The sequence below is a fragment of the Hemitrygon akajei genome, chromosome 5 (assembly GCF_048418815.1).
Source record: "Hemitrygon akajei chromosome 5, sHemAka1.3, whole genome shotgun sequence".
Taxonomy (NCBI): Eukaryota; Metazoa; Chordata; class Chondrichthyes; order Myliobatiformes; family Dasyatidae; genus Hemitrygon; species Hemitrygon akajei.
This window is the reverse complement of record NC_133128.1, coordinates 180,253,866-180,273,635: the sequence shown is the minus strand read 5'-3', so window position 1 is coordinate 180,273,635 and position 19,770 is coordinate 180,253,866. Positions and strand designations below refer to the sequence as shown.

Below are 19,770 nucleotides of genomic sequence, written 5' to 3'. Positions count from 1 at the left end.
CTTAAGTGTGAATATCTCCACGTATCTCCTGTCAATGAACTCTTCAGCCTCTCGAATGATCTGGAGCTCATCCAGCTCCAGTTCCCTAATGCAGTTTGTTAGAAGCTGCAGCTGTATGCACTTATTGCAGGTGAATGTCTCCCTGTCTTCCGACATTCCACAAGAGGAACATTCCACTTTCCTGACTGACATTCCCACTGCTCTAACTATGCAATACAAAAAGAAAATTACCTTCACTTCCTCATCTTCTTGTCAAAGCCTCTTGAGCCAAAGTCAGTCCCACTCATATTATGCCTGTTCCCACTATGGTAGCTCTGCTTAAACCTAACTTCCTTTCAGTATTAAGTGCCTGATTTCACAACAATCTCAAGCTCACTGAAAGTTCCCAACACGCCTCACTTGCTTTTAGTTACAATATTCATGAAGGGACTTCAATATGTAGGTAGATTGGGAAGATCAATCAGGTTGGTGCTGGATTACAGGAGGGAGAATTTCTAGAGTGCCTATGAGATGGCTTTTTAAAATTTTTTTAATTAACTTTTTTGAGAGTTTCTACAATGCGACAAAACAAAAAAAAAGTTAAAAAAGGTTTATACAGTACAAAATAAATGTATCAAATGTACAGTTCCTAACCATTAAGAAAAAGCACCCATAGTAGAATCATATAAAGTTACTCCAACTAGTTACCACTCCCACTACCCAACTCCAAGCCAACCTTACAATATATAAAAAAGTTAATCAGAACTTTTATCACCACAGAGTTGCATTTATAAAAAGAAGGCATATTGCTGACTACTTGAACTATAATATGTTTACACATCAAAAAAACCCATAAATCTTAACCAAAAGAAGCTTGAAGTAAGGGATTTAAATGCAAAAGAAAAGAGAGAGGGATGCACCCTTAATCTAAATGGGAATTATGAAAATATTCAAGGAAAGGTCCCCACACCTTTTGGAACTTTATGTCTGAATTAAAAAGTCAATAATGAATCTTTTCAAGGTCTAAGCAGGACGTAATGTCTCTAAGCCATTGAGCATGATTGGTGGGGGGGTGGGGGGGGGCAACATCTCTCCACCTAAGAAGGACTGCACGTCTGGCCAAAGGAGAGGTGAAAGACAATGTACGACGCTTATTCGGAGTCAGATGCTTGTCAATTTCTCTTGAGGTGCCAAAAAGAGCAATCAGAGGGTGAGGTTCCAAGTAGCAATTAAGTAGATGAGATAAAGTTTAAAAAAAACATCTCTCCAGAATTTCTCCAAGCTAGGACAAGCACAAAACATATGAATAAGGGAAGCCTCACCCCCTTTACACTTATCGCAACAGGGACTAATATCAGGATAGAAACGAGATAATTTAGTCCTATTCTGCATAATCGTCTTTTTCAGCCTTCTATGCAGGATTTAACATTTCTAGACTTGCGCGGAAAGGGCATCAGGTGCTTTGAAGATCTTTTCATAGACAAGCGCTTTGCAACTTTTGAACAATTGTCTGTAAAGTTTGGCCAACCCAACACTCATTTCTTTAGATATCTCCAAATTAGACATTTTAACAGCCCTTTAATTCCAAACTTTCCTGAGGTACCTGATAAAAATGTTGTAGATTTGTTTCTTCATATGAACCCATTGGGTAAAGGTTTAATTTCTACTATTTGAGATATGTTAGCGATGTTGAGGCGAGCTCCCTTTGACAAAATTAAAACTGCTTTGGAGCATGATTTAAATTTTCCTCTGTCCGATGAGGTTTGGGATTCAATTCTCAAGTCAGTTCATTCAACTGCTCTATGTGCTCGCCACCGCCTTTTACAGTTCAAGGTGGTACACAGAGATGGCTTTTTAGAGTATCTTGCAATTGTGCCCACTAGAGGATCAGCTATTTTGGATTGGGTATTGAGCAATGAACAAGAATTGATTAGAGAACTTAAGGTGAAGGAACCCTTAGGGGAAAGTTGTCATAATATGACCAAATTCACCCTGAAATTTGAGAAGGAGAAGCTTAAGACAGATGTATCAGTATTACACTGGAGTAAAGGGAATTACAGAGACATGAGAGAGGAGTTGGCTAGAACTGACGGAAAAGAAAACTGGCAGGGATGACAGCAGAGCATCAATGGCTGGAATTTCTGGAAACAATTGGGAAGGCACAGGATATATACATCCCAAAGAGGAAGAAGTATTCTAAAGGCAAGATAATGCAACTGTGGGTAACAAGATAAATCAAAGTGAAAGAAATGGCATATAATAGAGCAAAAATTGATGGGAAGTTACAGGATTGGGAAGCTTTTAGAAATCAACAGAAGGCAACTAAAAAAGTCATAAGAAGGTAAAGGTGGAATACAAAAGTAAGCTAGCCAATATTATTAAAGAGGATACCAAAAGTTTCTTCAGATACATAAAGTGTGAAAGAGAAGTGATAATGGATATAGGACCACTGGAAAATGATGCTGGGGATGTAGTAATGGGGGACAATGAAATAGCGGATGAACTGACTAAGTATTTTGCATCAGTTTTCACTTTGGAAGACATTGGCAGTATGGTGGAAGTTCCAGGTGTTGGGGGGCATGAAGTGTGTTAGGTTAACATAACAAGAGAGAAAGATCTTGGGAAACTGAAAGGTCTGAAGGTAGATGAGTCACCTGGACCAGATGGTGTACACCCTAGAGTTCTGAAAGAGGTGGCTGAAGAGATTGTGGAAGCATTAGTAATGATCTTTCAAGAATCACTAGATTTTAGAATGTTTCTAGAAGATTGGAAAAATGCAAATGTCACTCAGCTCTTCAAGAAGGGAGAGAGGCAGAAGAAAGGGAACTATAGGCCAATTAGTCTGACCTCAGTGGTTGGGAAGATGTTGGAGTCGATTATTAAGGATAAGTTCTCAAAGTATTTGGAGGCACATGATTAAATAGGCTGTAGTCAGTATACTTCCCTCAAGGGAAAATCTTGCTTGACAAATCTGTTGGAATTCTTTGAAGAAATAACAAGCAGGATAGACAAAGGAGAGTCGGTTGATGTGTACTTGGATTTTCAGAAGGCCTTTGACGACGTATCACACATAAGGCTGCTTAACAAGCTACAAGCCCATGGTATTACAGGAAAGATTCTAGCATAGATAAAGTGGTGGCTGATTGGCAGGGGCAAAGAGTGGGAATAAAGGGAGCCTTTTCTGTCTGGCTGTTGATGACTAGTGGTGTTCCACAGGGTCTGTGTTGGGACCCATTCTTTTCATATTATGTGTCAATGATATGGATGATGGAATTGATGGCTTTGTTGCAAAGTTTGCAGATAATATGAAGTTCCCAGAGCGTTGGGAATTGTTTGGTCGTACACTTTGGTAAATGAAATGAAAGGGTTGACTATTTTCTGAATGGAAAGAAAATGCAAAAATAAAAAAACTGAGGTATAAAGGGACTTAGGAGTCCTTGTGCAGGATTCCCCAAAGGTTAATTTGCAGGTTGAGTCTGTGGTGAGGAAGGCAAATGCGATGTTAGCATTCATTTCAAGAAGATTAGAATATAATCCTTTGACAAGGTTCCACACGGAAGGTTAGTTAGGAAGGTTCAATCATTAGGTATTAATATTGAAGTAGTAAAATGGATTCAACAGTGGCTGGATGGGAGATGCCAGAGAGTAGTGGTGGATAACTGTTTATCAGGTTGGAGAGTGGTGACTAGTGGTGTGCCTCAGGGATCTGTACTGGGTCCAATGTTGTTTGTCATATACATTAATGATCTGGATGATGGGGTGGTAAATTGGATTAGTAAGTATGCAGATGATACTAAGATAGGTGGCGTTGTGGATAATGAAGTAGGTTTTCGAAGCTTGCAGAGAGACTTAGGCCAGTTAGAAGAGTGGGCTGAAAGATGGCAGATGGAGTTTAATGCTGATAAGTGTGAGGTGCTACATTTTGGTAGGACTAATCAAAATAGGACATACATGGTAAATGGTAGGACATGGAGGAATGCAGTAGAACAGAGTGATCTAGGAATAATGGTGCATAGTTCCCTGAAGGTGGAACTCATGTGGATAGAGTAGTGAAGAAAGCTTTTGGTATGCTGGCCTTTATAAATCAGAGCATTGAGCACAGGAGTTGGGAAGTAATGTTAAAATTGTACAAGGCATTGGTGAGGCCAAATTTGAAGTATTGTGTACAGTTCTGGTCACCGAATTATAGGAAAGATGTCAGCAAAATAGAGTACAGAGGAGATTTACTAGAATGTTACCTGGGTTTCAGCACCTAAGTTACAGAGAAAGGTTGAATAAGTTAGGTCTTTATTCTTTGGAGTGTAGAAGGTTGAGGGGGTACTTGATAGAGGTATTTAAAATTATGAGGGGAAAGACAGAGTTGACGTGGATAGGCTTTTTCCATTGAGAGTAGGGGAGATTCAAACAAAAGGACATGAGTTGAGAGTTAGGGGGCAAAAGTTTAGGGGTAACACGAGGGGGAACTTCTTTACTCAGAGAGTGGTAGCTGTGTGGAATGAGTTTCCAGTAGAAGTGGTAGTGTCAGGTTCAATTTTGTTATTTAAAAAAAATTGGATAGGTATATGGACAGGAAAGGAATGGAGGGTTATGGGCTGAGTGCAGATCGGTGGGACTAGGTGAGAGTAAGTGTTCGGCACGGAATAGAAGGGCTGAGATGGCCTGTTTCCGTGCTGTAATTGTTATATGGTTATAAAAGCAAGGATGAAATGTTGAAAATTTATAAAGCGATGGTGAGGTTTTACTTGGAGTACTGTGAGCAGGTTTGGGCCTCTTATCTTAGTAATGATATGTTGAAACTGGAGAGAGTTCACAGGAGGTTCACAAAAATAATTCCAGGATTGAATGGCTTGTCATATCAAGAGCACTTGATGGCTCTGGGCATGTATTCACTGGAATTCAGAAGTATGAGAGGTGACCTAATTGAAAGCAATCGAATGGCGAAAGGCCTTGATAGAGTGGACGTGGAAAAGACGTTTCCTAAGGTGAGAGAGTCTAAGACCAGAGGACACGGTCTCAGAATAGAGGAACATCCTTTCAGAATGGAGATAAGGAGGAATTTCTTTAGCCAGGGAATAGTAAATCTGTGGAATTCTTTGCCACAGACAGTTGTGGAGGCCAAGTCTTTATGTGTATTTAAGGCAGAGGTTGATAGATTCTTGATTGGTCAGAGCATGAAGCGATATGGGGAGACTGGGGCTAAGAGAAAATTTGGATCAGCCATGACAAAATAGTGGAGCAGACTTGATGGGCCAAATGACCTAATTCTGCTTCTATATCTCATGGCCTTATGGTCTTAAATTTGCACTCACTCATCATAAGTAATGGCTTGTGCAATCTCAAACTAACTGGGATTAACATAGTTAGGTGAATGATGGGTAGCATTGACTTTATAGGAATCATTTGATTATACTGGAGACAGTGTAGAGGGAATTCACCAGGATGTGGCCTGAATAGTCAGGATTTGTTTTCCTTGGAATGGAAGAGATTAAGGGGGATTGGTTTGGAATGGAGGAGATTGAGAGAGATACAAAGACAAAGGAGCTGGTTGTGGACTACAGGAGGATTGGAGACAGGCTAACCCATGTAGACATCAATGGATCTGGAGCTGAGGGTGTGAACAGCTTTAAGTCTCCCGGTATAAACGTCACTGAGGATCAGTACATACCAGCTGTGTGGTGATAAAGGCACAACAACACCCTTTTCACCTCAGACGGTTGAAGAAGTTTGGTATGGGTCCCTAAAATTCTAAGAACTTTCTATTTAGGGGCATAATTGAGAGGATCCTAACTGGCTGCATCACTGCCTGGTATGGGAACTGTACTTCCCTCAATCGCAGGACTCTACAGAGAGTGGTGCGGACAGCCCAGCACATCTGTAGATGTGAACTTCCCACTGTTCAGGACATTTACAAAGACAGGTGTATAAAAAGGGCCCAAAGGATCTCTGGAGATCTGAGTCACCCCAACCACAAACTGTTCCAGCTGCTACCATATGGGAAATGTTACCGCAGCATAAAAGCCAGGACCAACAGGCTCCGGGACAGCTTCTTCCACCAGGCCATCAGACTGCTTAATTCATGCTGAGGGAACTGTATTTCTATGTTATATTGACTATCCTATTGTACATAACATTTATTATAAATTACTATAATTGCACATTGCACATTTGAACAGAGACATAGCGTAAAGATTTTTACTCCTCATGTATTTGAAGGATGTAAGTAATAAAGTCAATTCAATCCAATTCAAATATACAAAATTTTAGGTACATTGACAGGGTAGACAGGGGAATGATTCCCTATAAAAGAGTTGACAAAAACTAAACGGTACGGGATTATGGTCAGAGGGGAAAAATATAAAGATGATCTGAAGAAGATTTTTTTTCACCCAAGTGGTGGCTGGAAACTCCAACATTTTGGCTGAGTGGCTGGTGGTAATGTGTTTTCTCATAACATTTAAAAAGTGTTTAGATGAACACTTGCAACGTTAGGGTTTAGAAGGCTGTAGGTCATGCATTGGGATTAGTGTGGATATCTATTTATATATCCATTATTCAGATTTATTGATTACATGTACATGGAAATGTACTGTAATATGTATCTTTTGCATTATCAGTCAACTCACCCAAGGATGTGCTGGGGGCAGCCCGCAAGTCTGGCACCAACATAGCATGCCCACCATGCTTGGTAGAACAACACAGAACACAACAAAGCAAAACATACATTACTGAGCAGATGTCTTTTATATGTATGTATGTGTGTAATATATATATACTGCCAAATACTTTTGCACAGTGCTGTAGTAATTTGATGTATCGCACTGTACTGTTCTCGTGGGGGGGTGGGGGGTGAGGCATTTCAAGACATGCATGAGTAATGATAAACCTGAATCTGATATGGGTCTCTATTGTGGACTGAGAGTGGGAAGGGGGCAGGGAGGGGGAAAACCATGGTTGGGAAAAGGGGAAGGAAGAGGTGAGGGAGCAGGAAGCATCAGAGTGACAATTCTGTAATGATCTTTAAACCAATTGTTTGGAATCAAATGTCCTCGTCTGGTGTCACATGATGGGTGTGTTTGCACCTGCCCCACAGCCCCCACCCCAGCATTCCTTCTCTGCCAACTGTCCCCCACCCTTCCTGTGACACCCTATCCTTGCCATTCCCAACCTCCTTGGCTTTTGCCCTATGACCTTTGCACAGTACTGTACCAAGCAACAACATCAAGAAAAGCCCTGTTTCTCCCTACCTCCGACACATTCACAGTTCTCCAACTCTAAATATCAGTGACAATGCCAGCTTTGACATTATGGAACAAAGACACTGTTTCTGTGTTGAATGGTAGTGAAAGAGGTGATAGGACAGGATCTGCGATTTTGTTGTTGGAAAGGATGTTGCCTGAAGGTGGATGCACAGATAGATAAAGTGGTAAGAAAGTGATTTTTTAATATTAGCTTTTATTTGTTGTTGCATCAAGTGTAAGAATATAGAGGTTATGATATAACTTTATAGTGTACTGGTTATAACACAGTTGTTTCACAGCCTAACTAAAGCTTTATACATTTGTACTTCCTGTTTTGCTTAGTTTCCGCTGTTTAGATTTACCATATGAGTAAATTATGTTATATTCAATGAAGCATTGCATCATGCTAAAGACATTCTTTCCTCAAGTACACTCTGCCACAAATGAACTAACCCCTTCTCATTTTGTACCGTTCTTTCCTCAAGTACACTCTGCCACAAATGAACTAACCCCTTCTCATTTTGTACCGTTCTTTCCTCAAGTACACTCTGCCACAAATTAACTAACCCCTTCTCATTTTGTACCGTGGAGCAGCACAGTGGTTAGCACAGCAACCTGGCTTCAACTCCTGTAAGGAGTTTGCATGCTGTCCCGGTGACTGACTGGGTTTCCTCCCACAGTCCAAAGACGTACTGATTGGTAGTTTTATTAGACGTTGTAAATTGTCCCGTGATTAGGCTAGGAATAAATTGGGGGATTGTTCGGAGGCATGGCTGGAAAGGCCTATTCCATGGTGTATCTCAATAAATAAAAAAAATATTTCACAGTATCCAATCTGGGATAGGTTGTTCCTTGTTTGGCTCGTCAACTGATCTAACAAAAAACGTTGTGTAAAACATTCCAGGAATTCATATTTCACAATATTATTATTAACCTGATTGGAACTAAAGTCACCCATAAATAATTTTAAATGGATCTCTAATTTTTAAATTTAATCCATTTCCCTCTATTGCCACTGCTGACTGGAGGCCTGAAGAGAATTCCTGTCGATGTTTTCTGTCCACTGGAATAAAAATGGAAATATATGATTGAAATCACAGAATTTCATTCCTCTTCATTTTCCTCTTACTAGAGATGTGGATTATTTGTTGAAAACTATGGGGAAGAAATACGTGTATGCTTATTTCAGGATTTGTTAGAAATGATTGGCTGGTGTAGATATTGATGATCAATATTGACTATTCACTCTTTCCATGGATGCTGCCTGGTCTGCTAAGTTCCTCCAGCTTTCTGTGTGAGTTGCCTTGACTATCAAGTATTAGATTACTACTAGATTAAATGTACAGTGGATCTTGTCAATTCATGGAATAGACAATAGAATTTGCTCTATTAATTATATGAATGGATCTTTAAAATGATACCAATACTGTTTTATTTGGCCATAGGTGACATTAATTTCTATCTTCCATAGGTGCCTGCAAAGAATATCAGATGCCTTATTATGACCTTGTTCCTTTGGACCCTTCTATAGAAGATATGAGAAAGGTCGTCTGTGAACAAAGTCAAAGGCCAAGGGTTCTAGATCAGTGGCATTGTTCTGAGGTATTGTTTTAACAGTTTGTCCACTAATATGCTGCTTGTAGCTAACTTCATTATTGTGAACATATTAACGTGTCATATTCAGTTATGCGCTGTTCATCAAGAAGGTATGTTTTCATAATATGTTTTCCAAATTGTCATGAGAATTCAGAGTTCAATGTACATTCATTATCAAAGTATGTATAGATAATACAACTTTGAGATCCGTCTCCCAGCAGACCATGAAACAAAGGAACCAAAAGAAAGCCATTAAAATAACGCCATCAAACATCCAATGTGCAGAGAGAAAAAAAGCAAATCATGCAAAGAATAAAAGCAAGCAAATAGAATTCTGAACTGAAGTCTACAAAGGGAGTTTGTCCACCTACCGTTAGCTCAGTGCTGAGCCAAGTCAACATTGCAGAGCTGTGAGCTGAACTGGCCTGCCTCTCCCCTTGGGCTCGAACACACTGACCTTTTCAACCTGGCCATTGTCGTTCAAACCTCAGGTTCAGTTGCTTTGATACACTCTGGGGCCTGGACCCTGCTGTTTTGATTAAGCCTGGACCCAATCTTTCCAATTTGTCCTGGCGCTTAAATCATGGTCCATTGAAGCATTATTATAAGAAGTGCATTTAAACTATATAAAACCCATGAGTTAAGGCCAGCAACATCAACAGACTCTCATCAGCTTAATCAGCGAAGTTTATGCTCTGCTTTTATTCGTGGTAGTCATTCTCAGAGCTCAATAAAGGTCATTGGATTGTTCATCAATTCTTCCTTAATGTGGTAGAATAGATAAAGCACCGGTTTTAAATAAAGTATTGCTTAATGTATTATTCACCTATTTCCTCTGCAAAGCAAATGCTCTTAAAGCCAAAGATTAGGCAAGCATAAAGAAAGTTGGAGTCTGAGTTCTGTAATTTGTAAAGTGCTGACCTGTGAGCACAGGATACAATTTTTGCCTTTGAAATATTCTAAAGATTTGAAGTAGGCAGAATACGTGAGATCAGACCTGAATTTTTTTGGGGGGTTAATAATATTATCACTACAGAGTGAAAAAATATAAAACTATACCAGAAAATTGATTTTTATTACTAATTTCTATGTATGTTCCTCCCTTATGTGGGTGTTGATTGTTAAAATGGTAGTAAAAATGCACAATATTATTTTATTGAAAGGTGCTGCAGGTGGTTGCCAAAATCATGTGGGAATGTTGGTTTGCTAATGGAGCGGCACGATTGACAGCACTTCGTATCAAGAAGACCCTCACAAATCTTAGTGTGCAGCAAGGGGTGAACATCAACTGATTCTGATGCCATGTCATCGCCACCAAGTGTTCAGGCTTCAGCACAGAAGATCTGATCCCACAAATTAATTGATAACCAGGTACCGCTGGCACACATATTTAGAAAACTGGATTAGTCACAAATGAAAATGCCCACTAATATAAGATAGCTTCATGCTACAACATTTTACATTGAATATATTGAATTTTCTTTATTGACCTTGCTGCAGACAGCTAATTTATTGGGTTAATTAAAATATATTTAGTTCCTCTTTAATGTTAGCTGCAATGTGCAGGGTTTGTGCGCATTTATGGAATTATGCTAAGCTTCTGAATGTACAGTATACTGTAGTTACATGAAAAAATATCTAGTTGAAATAATTTTCTTGAGAAGCAGAATATATGCCTGCGTTAAATCATTTTGATGGGTTAGATCCATATTTCTCATTGCATCGATAATATCATATTAATTTTGACAGTTTATCAACATTGATCTTATTAAAATGCACTCCAATGCTGTGCTGAAAACAGGGTAGATTAAATTACTGAATTGTAATTTATTATCTCTTATATTTGAATTTAGATTTGTACTGTGGCTTGACATTTTAGTAATGATAATTATACTGGAATTTAGATTTTGATAACCTCAAAGATATTGATATGCCACAGATCTGATGATGACAACATGATAGAAGTTAATATCTAGATATAGATAATCAATGGATTTTATTTGTGGTCTTGAAGCAAAATTCTCTGACATATTATTACTGCTTGATTAATGGATCAAAACACATATGTAAACCGTACTGTGTACTTACTGTTCTGCAATGGGAACACTATCTTTAGAAGAAATAAAACACCATAAGGGTTTTTCCCAGATTTTAAGAACAATGTTATAACTATTTTGCTACTTTACCCTACTGTCAAGTTACAACTCATCTCCACCAGTGTGATCTTACACATTTTGCCGTTATCATCAAGTTTAAAATTTAACTTCTAAATGGCTCTCTTAGGAATCGCTATTTTTGGCATAATGTGATAGCTGCTAATGATAAAAAAAAATACAATTTAATGATGATTCAATTCAGATCTTGCCTTGTGATAATGAATATACATTATAGCAGAAATTTTATCAATGATCCAATAAGAATGCACTTTGTGTCCATTTTTCTGACTTTGCCAAAGCTCCCAATGTGGGTTGCTTTTGCTGATACGTATTTATATGACATACTTTCATACACTATTCAATAATTGTGAAGCTCACCATTCTTCATTCCAAGAAGTGAAATAGAATGTTGAAAATTACATAAAAATACAAGCTCAGTTTTGTAAGTAATAGCTTAGTCAATGGATTGTACGTTTGAAACAAGATGGTAGTAGGGTTAGAGTTGCAGATTCTTTGAAGTATTATTTTTCAGTGGATATCTCTTGAATAGATGAGCTGGCAGTATAGACTCCATCAATAGTTTGGGGAAAGGGTTTGGAAAATCGTGTAGAATTTTCATTATTCAAGTATGCAGGGTCGAAACATACCTTTGTCACTCTAAGCCGCCCATGTTATTACAGGGGAAAAAGATGGTGACCGATGGAGGGGAGGTTTGCACTGTTTAATGCAGAAATCCTGAGATTGCAATTAGTATTTATGCTTACTTTTAGTGTGCTGTTGTAACTTTTTCTCCAATGTTACATACAGAAATAAGTGAACTGTCAAGAAGTTAAGGTATTCATTATTTCTGCATGTGCGATTTTGTGCTGCATGTCCACTAATGTGATGAAGTGATAAGGGAGGCTTTAGGCCTACCTTGGGCTGCTCCGCGGTTCGGATCTGAGGACTCTATTTTGGTTCAGAATGCTATTGGTCGCTTCAATTGTTTGCATGCTTTTTTTTTCCCTTGCGCATCGATGGTTGGTCTTTTATTTTTATTTTTATTCTTTTTTTTCTTTAATTGGGTTCTTTCAGGTTTCTTGCTGCCTGTCAGCATGCAAATCTCAAGGTTGTATAATTTATACATTCTTTGATAATAAATGTATCTTGAAATGAATCTTGAATCTTGAATTGTTGTCATCTAAAAAGACTTTGAACATGTTGCTGTTGGTGCGGAAGTCTACCTGAGTTTTCAGAAGTACACTAATATAATTTAACTGCCATTTTGGCCCTTACTGAGGTTGTCAAGCGGCACAGTTTGCAAAGATCTGAAGCTGGATGCAACTCATGCCGCAGTCGTTATCAGGGGAACTGAAGATCCCACAGATATCCCACATCTGACATGAAGTAGAAACCACTGAAGCTAGACCCATTCTCACTATGCTTCTAGGCGGTAATAGACAAAGAAAGAAGGAAGAGTACCGGTAATCTACCCTAGTCTCTGCCTCTCCCTGTTGAAGCCTTTAGAGTGGGAAGGTTTGCTAGAGTTGTTGGGAGGGTTTAATGCAGTTTGGCAGGGGGATGGGAACTTGAGTGATAGGGAAAAGGGTGGAGCAGTTGGTATTCTGGTAGATGCTCTGTGTAGTGAGACTGTGAGAAAGGATAGGCAATTAATTGGGCAAAATTGCAGGAAATGGGAAGGGTTGAATTGTGTCTATTTTAATCCAAGAGATATCAGTAACAAGGCCTTGTGGGTGGAACTGAGGAATAAGAAAGGTATGACCATGTTAATGGGCTGTTTTATAGACAACTTAACTGTCCGCGGGATTTAGAGGACCAAATTAGTACAGAGATTGCAGATTGTTGCAAAAAGACATAAGGTTGTACAAACAAGCTGGATGAACTCAGCAGGTTGGGCAGCATCCGTTGAAAGGAGCAGTCAACATTTCAGGCCGAGGCCCTTCGTCAGGACGAAATGTTGACTGCTCCTTTCAATGGATGCTGCCCGACCTACTGAGTTCATCCAGCCTGTTTGTACGTGTTTATTTGACCACGGCATCTGCAGTGTACTTTGTGTTGACATAAGGTTGTGTTGTATGTGGTTTTAACATTACACATCTTGACTGGGACTCCCATACAGTAAAAGGAGTAGATGGAAAAGAGTTGGTCAACTGTATTTCGGAAAGTTTCCTTATTAGGTACACAGAAGTCCCAGTGGGAGAGCGTGCAATACTTGTTCTCCTGTTAGGGAATTACACAGCGCAGGTGACCGAAGTTTGTGTAGGGTAGTGGTCTCCAACCAGTCGATCGCGATCGACCGGCCGATCTTTGAGACTTTCCCAGTAGGTCCTGAAAAAAAAGAAAAATAAGTACATAAATACTGTTGTAATGTGAGCATTATAAAAATAAGTACGTAATACTAATTAGGATAATGGTAACACTGTATAGCAATACTCTTGCTACGGAAAGCTGTTTGTAAAATGAGGTTGTTTCTGGGGTTGCGGGATTTTACTTCTGGTCTTTCTGCCCGGTGCGCATGTGTGTATGGCCCCTCCGCCATGCACCGCAGTTCAGTGAAAACCTCTGTACATTAAATATTGGTTTTGCCATCCCAGATAAAGTTGTTCCTGTGGGCATGAAGTTGTCAAGTGGTCCTTTTTCAAAGAAGAAGTTACTATAAATACGTTATGCCTGATAAACCTTCTGGTGCAAAAGCAAATTTTACCCCCCCCCCCCTCCCCAGAGCGCATATGTGAGTCCTTTTTAACCCACACGTAGTTGCTTTCCCTGGTTACTGTGTTTCTCTTTTTCCGCTGCCCAGCGTCGTGCGTCTCATGAGTGCTGACATCATGTGACTGTTGTATTTTTTTCAGTGTAGCTTGTGCTGCATCAAAGTGACCAATTAGATTAGATAAGAATACAGACTGTCGCAAACATCAATATCTGGCACTCGCTGGTGATATCCTGCAAGATAGCTAGCTAGCTAGCATGATGGAAGCGCCACGAAAGAAGGCGAAAACGTACAAATTCCATCCAGAATGGGAAAAGGAATTTCTATATACCCTGGTGAAAGACAAGCGTGTATGTATGTTGTGCCACCAAACACAAGCACTGACTGAAAGAGGGAATCTGGAGTGGCACCACAACACCAACCACCAGAAACTTAAAGGCACCTACCCCCGCAAAGAGCGCAATCCGTGCCAGGAACATTGAGGAGCTGAAATCGGGGTTGAAGGCCCTGCATTTGTTTTTCACAAGACATGCTGCTCAAAATAAGGCTGCTATCGAAGCATCATTTCGTGTAAGTCACCTTCTGGCTAAACACAAGAAGCCTTTTACAGATGGCGATTTATTCAAGGAGCAATGGCCATTACCGCAGAGACTGTTTTTAATGACTTTAAAAACAAAAACGACATCAAAACTGCAATACGTAATATACCAAACACAAAATACTCTGCAGATGCCGGGGTCAAAGCAACACGCACAACACGCTGGAGGAACTCAGCAGACCCTGCAACAGTGACATGGAGGGTAGAGTCACTGTCAGAGGACGTGGATCGACAAGTGTTAAAGGACTTGTCACTCTGTGAATATTTTTCACTACAGTTTGATGAATCCCTGGATGTAATGCAAACAGCTCTGCTTGTTGTATTTGTCTGAATGGCTTTCCAGGATTTTACAACAAAGGAGGACTTCCTCACTCTTTTGCACTTAAAGGAGAGAACGAGAGGTGAGGATATTTGCAATGAGTTTTAAAACTATGTCTGTGAACATGACATCCCCATTCATAAACTAATGGCAATTACTACTGATGGGGCCCCAGCAATGCGCGGTTTGCACATTGGTTTTATAGCACTGTGCCGTAATAACCCTGATTTTCCCGACTTCCTGGATTATCACTGTATGATTCACCAGCAGGCCTTGGCTGGGAAGATTGTGGAATTTTCTTAGGTAATAAGGGGTAGGCCATTTAGAACAGAGATGCGGAAAAACTTTTTCACCCAGAGAGTGGTGGATATGTGGAATGCTCTGCCCCAGAAGGCAGTGGAGGCCAAGTCTCTGGATGCATTCAAGAGAGAGTTAGATAGAGCTCTTATAGATAACAGGGTCAAGGGATATGGGGAGAGGGCAGGAACGGGGTACTGATTGTGTATGATCAGCCATGATCACAGTGAATGGCGGTGCTGGCTAGAAGGGCCGAATGGCCTACTCCTGCACCTACTGTCTATTGTCTATTGTAATGACACTGGTGGTCAAACTGATAAACTTGATTTGAGCAAAAGCGCTTCAGCAAGGCTTATTCAAGGTGTTATTGGATGAGCTCGATGCTGCTTACGGAGACACAATTCTTCATGCTGATGTTCGGCGGTTGAGTTCTGGAAAAGTGCTGTAATTACTTGTTGACTTGCTGCCTGAGATAAAGATTTTTCTGTCGACTAGAAACGAGGAGCAAGTGGAACTGTCAGATGATGCATGGCTACTGGATTTAGGGTTTCTGACAGACCTAACGGCTAAATTAAACGCACTTAACCACGAGCTCATGGGAAAAGACCGACACCTGCCCCACATGATATGCGCAGTAAACGCGTTTAAGGCCAAGCTCAGTGCTTGGATTTCAAATTTAAAGAACGGGAGGCTGACACACTTTCCCAACTTGGAGAAAATGTTACAGGCCATCAAGGGAAAAAAAAGCTTTTCGCCCTGAGCAGTACTGTGCTTACCTAGACAAACTGGCAACTGAGTTCAATCGGCGTTTTGGGGAGTTAAACATCACAAGAGATATTGCTGTATTTATTTCAAACCCATTTCTGCCGATTGATACAGAACAGATGGCACACCAAACACTTGCTGGAATTTGGCTGCTAAGTGATATTGAAATGGAAATTGATTTGCAAAATGACATCGAGCTTAAAGCAAGATCGAGGGACGGTGACTTTTGGGGGCTTGTCAGCAGGCAGAAGCTTCCTCATCTCACCACATGTGCACTAGAATTCTGTGCCTACTTCGGGTCAGCTTATCTGTGTGAAGTTGCATTTTCACAGATGAACAGTTATTAAATCTGAGTATAGGAGCTGTCTTACTGACAGACACCTCACAGACTGTCTCAGACTAGCTGTCTGTAGTTATGAGCCAAATTTCAGGGAGCTAGCAGAAAGTATTCTGCTAGTTGAGAGGGTGAGTGGCTTTAAGTTCCTCGGTGTTAAGCATTGTCGAAGATCTCCCGTGGTCTGTGCACACCTGCTGTATGGTGGAAGGAGCACAATCTCTTTCACCTCAGACGGTTGAAGAAGTTTGGTATGGGCCCCCAAATCCTAGGAACTTTCTACAGGGGCACAATTGAGAGCATCCTGACTGGCTGCATCACTGCCTGGATGGGAACTATACTTCCCTCAACTGTAGGACTCTGCAGAGAGTGGTGCGGACAGCCCAGCGCATCTGTAGTTGTGAACTCCCCACTATTCAGGACATTTACAAAGACAGGTGTGAAAAATGGGCTCAAAGGATCATTCAGGACCTGAGTCACCCCAACCACAATCTACTCTAGCTGCTACATCTGGGAAACGGTACCCCAGCATAAAAGCCAGGACCAACAGGCTCTGGGACAACTTCTTCCTTCAGACTGCCTAATTCATGCTGACGCAACAGTATTTCAATGTTATATTGACTATCCTGTTGTACATAATATTTATTATAAATTACTATAATTACACATTTCACATTTGAACGGAGATGTAACGTAAAGCTTTTTACTCCTCATGTATTTCGAGGATGTAAGTAATAAAGTCAATTGAATTGAATTCAATTCAATTCTTTGACTTCCCTTGTCAGCCATGGTTGTACAACTTTTCCATTTGAGTATTTCTTTGTTTTTGGAATGCATCTATCCTGCACCTTCCTCATTTTCCCCAGAAACTAATGCTATTGTTGCTCTGCTGTCATCCCTGCCAGCAGCTCCTTCCAATTTACTTTGGCCAACTCCTCTCTCATACCTCTGTAATTTCCTTTACTCCACTGAAATACTGCTACATCAGACTTTACTTTCTCCCTATCAAATTTCAAGTTGAACACAATCATATTGTGATCACTGGCTCCTAAGGGTTCTTTTACCTTAAGCTCCCTAATCACCTCCGGTTCATTACATAACACCCAATCCAGTATAGCTGATCGCCTAGTAGCTCAATGATAAACTACTCTAAAAAGCCATCTTGTAAGCATTCAACAAGCTCACTCTCTTGAGATCCATTTCCAACCTGATTTTCCCAATCGACCTGTATATTGAAATCTCCTTTGACTATCATAACATTGCCCTTTTGAAACGCCTTTTCTATTTCCTGTTGTAATCTGTGGTCCACACCCCAGCTACTGTTGGGAGACATGTACATAACTGCCATCAGAATCCTTTTACCCTTGCAATTTCTTCACTCAGCCCACAAGGATTCAGCATCTTCCGATTCCATGTCATATCTTTCTACTGATTTGATGCCATTCTTTACCAGCAGAGCCACACCACCCCCTCTGCCGACCTTCCTATCCCTCCGATGCAACGTGTAACCTTGGACATTCAGCTCCCAACTACAACCATCCTTCAGCCATGATTCAGTGATGGCCACAACATCATACCTGACAATCTGTTACCATGCAACAAGATCATCCACCTTATTTCTTATACTGTGTGCATTGTGTTATAACACTTTGAGTACTGTATTTGCTACCCTCTTTGATTCTGCATCCCAAATGCACTGATACTCACCCTGCTGGCTGCAATTTTTGTCCTGTCATCTGCCTGCCCTTCCTGTCAGTCTGACTGTACACTATCTTTGCTTTTTTACCACTTGTCCTATCCTGAGTCCCTTCACTCCAGTTCCCACCCCTCTACTAAATTAGTTGAAACTCTCCCCAACAGCTCTAACAAACTTGTGCATGAGAATATTGGTTCCCCTCGGGTTCAGGTGCAACCAGTCACTTTTGTACAGGTCATACCTCCCAGAAGAGATCCCAATGATCCAAGAACCTGAAGCCCTGTCCCCTGCACCAGCTTCTCAGCCACGCATTTATCTGCCAAATCATCCTGTTTCTAACCTCACTGGCTCGTGGCACAGGCAGTAATCCAGAAATCACTACCTGGGAAGTTCTGCTTCTCAGCTTTCTATCTTGTTCTCTAAATTCTCTTTTCAAGATCTCTTTGCTTTTCCTTCCTATGTTATTGGTACCAATATGTACCAAGACATCTGGCTGCTCTCCCTCCCCCTCGAAAATCCAACATGGATTCTAGGGGTATGGAGGGCTATTGTTTGGGTGCAGGTGAATGCAAGTCAGCAGTATAAATGATTTGGCACAGATTAGATTGGCCAAAGGGCCTGTTTCTTAGCTGTACTTTTCAACGACTTCTAGAAGTGTGAAGTAATTCACTTTGGAAGGTTGAATATAAGGGTAATGGCATGATTCTTGACAGTGTGAAGAAACAGAGTGATCTTTGGGTCATATCCATAGAGCCCTCAAAGTTGCTGTGCAAGTTGCTCGGATAGTTAAGAAGGCATATAGTGGGTTGGCCTTCATTAACTGGTGATTGAGTTCAAGAGTCGTGAGGTAATGTTTCAGTTCCATGGAATTCTGTTTAGACCACACTAGAAAATTGTGCTCAGTTCTAGTTCCCCCATTATAAAAAACAGGATGTAGAAACTTTGGAGATGGTGCAGAGCGGCTTTACCAAGATGCTTCCAGGATTAGAGAGCTTGTCTTGTGAGAACTGGTTGAGAGAGAGCTGGGGCTATTTTCTTTGGAGTGAAGGAGGTTGAGAGGTGACTTGATGGAGGTGTACAAAATGACAAGGGGGCATAATTTTAAGGTATTGGAGGAAAGTACATAGAAGGTGTCAAGGGTGAGTTATTTTGACAGAGAATGGTGACAGTTTGGTATGCCCTGCTAGGGGTGGTGGTAGAGGCAGATATATTAGGGGCATTTAATAAATTCTTTAGTAGGCTCATGGGTGATAGAAAAATGGAGGGCTATGTCAGAGGAAGGATTAGATTGATCTTAAAAAGGTTAAAAGGTCAGCACACATCGTGGGCTGAAGGGCCTGTAATGCATGTAATTACATGCAGTTTATACACGTTAGATTAAGGGGAATTACATAGAACATGCAGCATGTTCTATGTAATTCCCCTTAATCTAATGCGTATAAACTGCCATTTTCAAAATAATTTTTGTTGTTGTTTTTGAGCGGTTTAATTGGGGCGATCGATGCAGACTGGGGGTGTTTTGGCGCAGAATGGCCCTGTGGCCTGTAGTGGGCTAGTGATCCAGAGCTGAACTGAACTAAACTGAGTACTCCTGGTTTGACATTTGCTGTGCTACGTGTTTGCTCGCTTTTTGCCATTTGCTCAATTTGTTCTTTTATTGCACATTGGGTAACTGGCATTTTATTGAACGGTCTCCATGATGTTTTTTTGTTCCGTGGCTGTCTGTCGAAGGACAAATCTCAGTTGCATTCTGTATACGTAGTTTGATATTAAACGGACTTTGAATCTTTGAAATCCCATTTCTGTTTAGTGCTCTGTGTTTAAAGAAAACTGCAGCTCAGCTGGTTGCACACTTTCTTCTGTCGAGTAAGGTCCAGACTTGAGCCAGTCAGAGCACAGAAATTCCAACTAGCACGGCAGCGAGGAAACGTTGAAATGTTCAGTGTGCTGACTTTGGATGAAATATTTAACTGATATCCTGTCATCTCTTGCAAATGTGCATAAAAGATCACAAAAAGATTGAAGCAGAACAGTGGCGATATTTCTAATGACTTTTAATTTCTAATGAAATTAAAATATCAT

General features: G+C 40.5%; 1 protein-coding gene across 1 annotated transcript in view; it reads left to right on the top strand.

Moving 5' to 3' along the window:
- Positions 1 to 10,105, top strand: part of LOC140727261 (TGF-beta receptor type-1-like) — a 75,783-nt gene extending 65,678 nt beyond the window's left edge. Inside the window, exons 7-8 of the mRNA XM_073044522.1 lie at positions 8,689 to 8,819; positions 9,977 to 10,105. Coding sequence (XP_072900623.1) covers positions 8,689 to 8,819; positions 9,977 to 10,105 — 260 coding nt within the window. The remainder of the gene's footprint in view (positions 1 to 8,688; positions 8,820 to 9,976) is intronic.
- Positions 10,106 to 19,770: the final 9,665 nt, after the last annotated feature.